This window comes from Buceros rhinoceros, unplaced genomic scaffold (assembly GCF_000710305.1).
Source record: "Buceros rhinoceros silvestris isolate BGI_N320 unplaced genomic scaffold, ASM71030v1 scaffold22145, whole genome shotgun sequence".
Classification (NCBI taxonomy): domain Eukaryota; kingdom Metazoa; phylum Chordata; class Aves; order Bucerotiformes; family Bucerotidae; genus Buceros; species Buceros rhinoceros.
The window spans coordinates 4652-4868 of NW_010414850.1; the positions used below are offsets into that span (position 1 = coordinate 4652).

At 48.4% G+C, this 217-nt stretch overlaps 1 protein-coding gene across 1 annotated transcript in view; it reads right to left on the bottom strand.

Moving 5' to 3' along the window:
• Positions 1 to 148, bottom strand: part of PSME3 (proteasome (prosome, macropain) activator subunit 3 (PA28 gamma; Ki)) — a gene marked incomplete at its 5' end in the record, with an annotated part of 3970 nt that extends 3822 nt beyond the window's left edge. The window contains one exon of the mRNA XM_010137238.1: positions 86 to 148. Within this exon, the coding sequence (XP_010135540.1) occupies positions 86 to 148 (63 nt within the window). The remainder of the gene's footprint in view (positions 1 to 85) is intronic.
• Between the last annotated feature and the right edge of the window lie 69 nt (positions 149 to 217).

Consider the following 217-nt stretch of genomic DNA (forward strand, 5'->3'; position numbering starts at 1 on the left):
GAAGGAGCGGGAGGAGCCCTGCCAGTCATGTTCCAACACACAGCTTAGAAAGGAAAAGGGTCACAGGGGATGACACACGACTCACCTTAAGGAACCCATCGAGTTCTAACAGCTTCTTTGGGAAAAAGTTTGCCACCAGGTCTTCAGCCTGAGAGAGAACAGACGAGGATATGAAATGAAAATGTCAGGGAAATCCAACTGTCCAAAGGCAGAATCA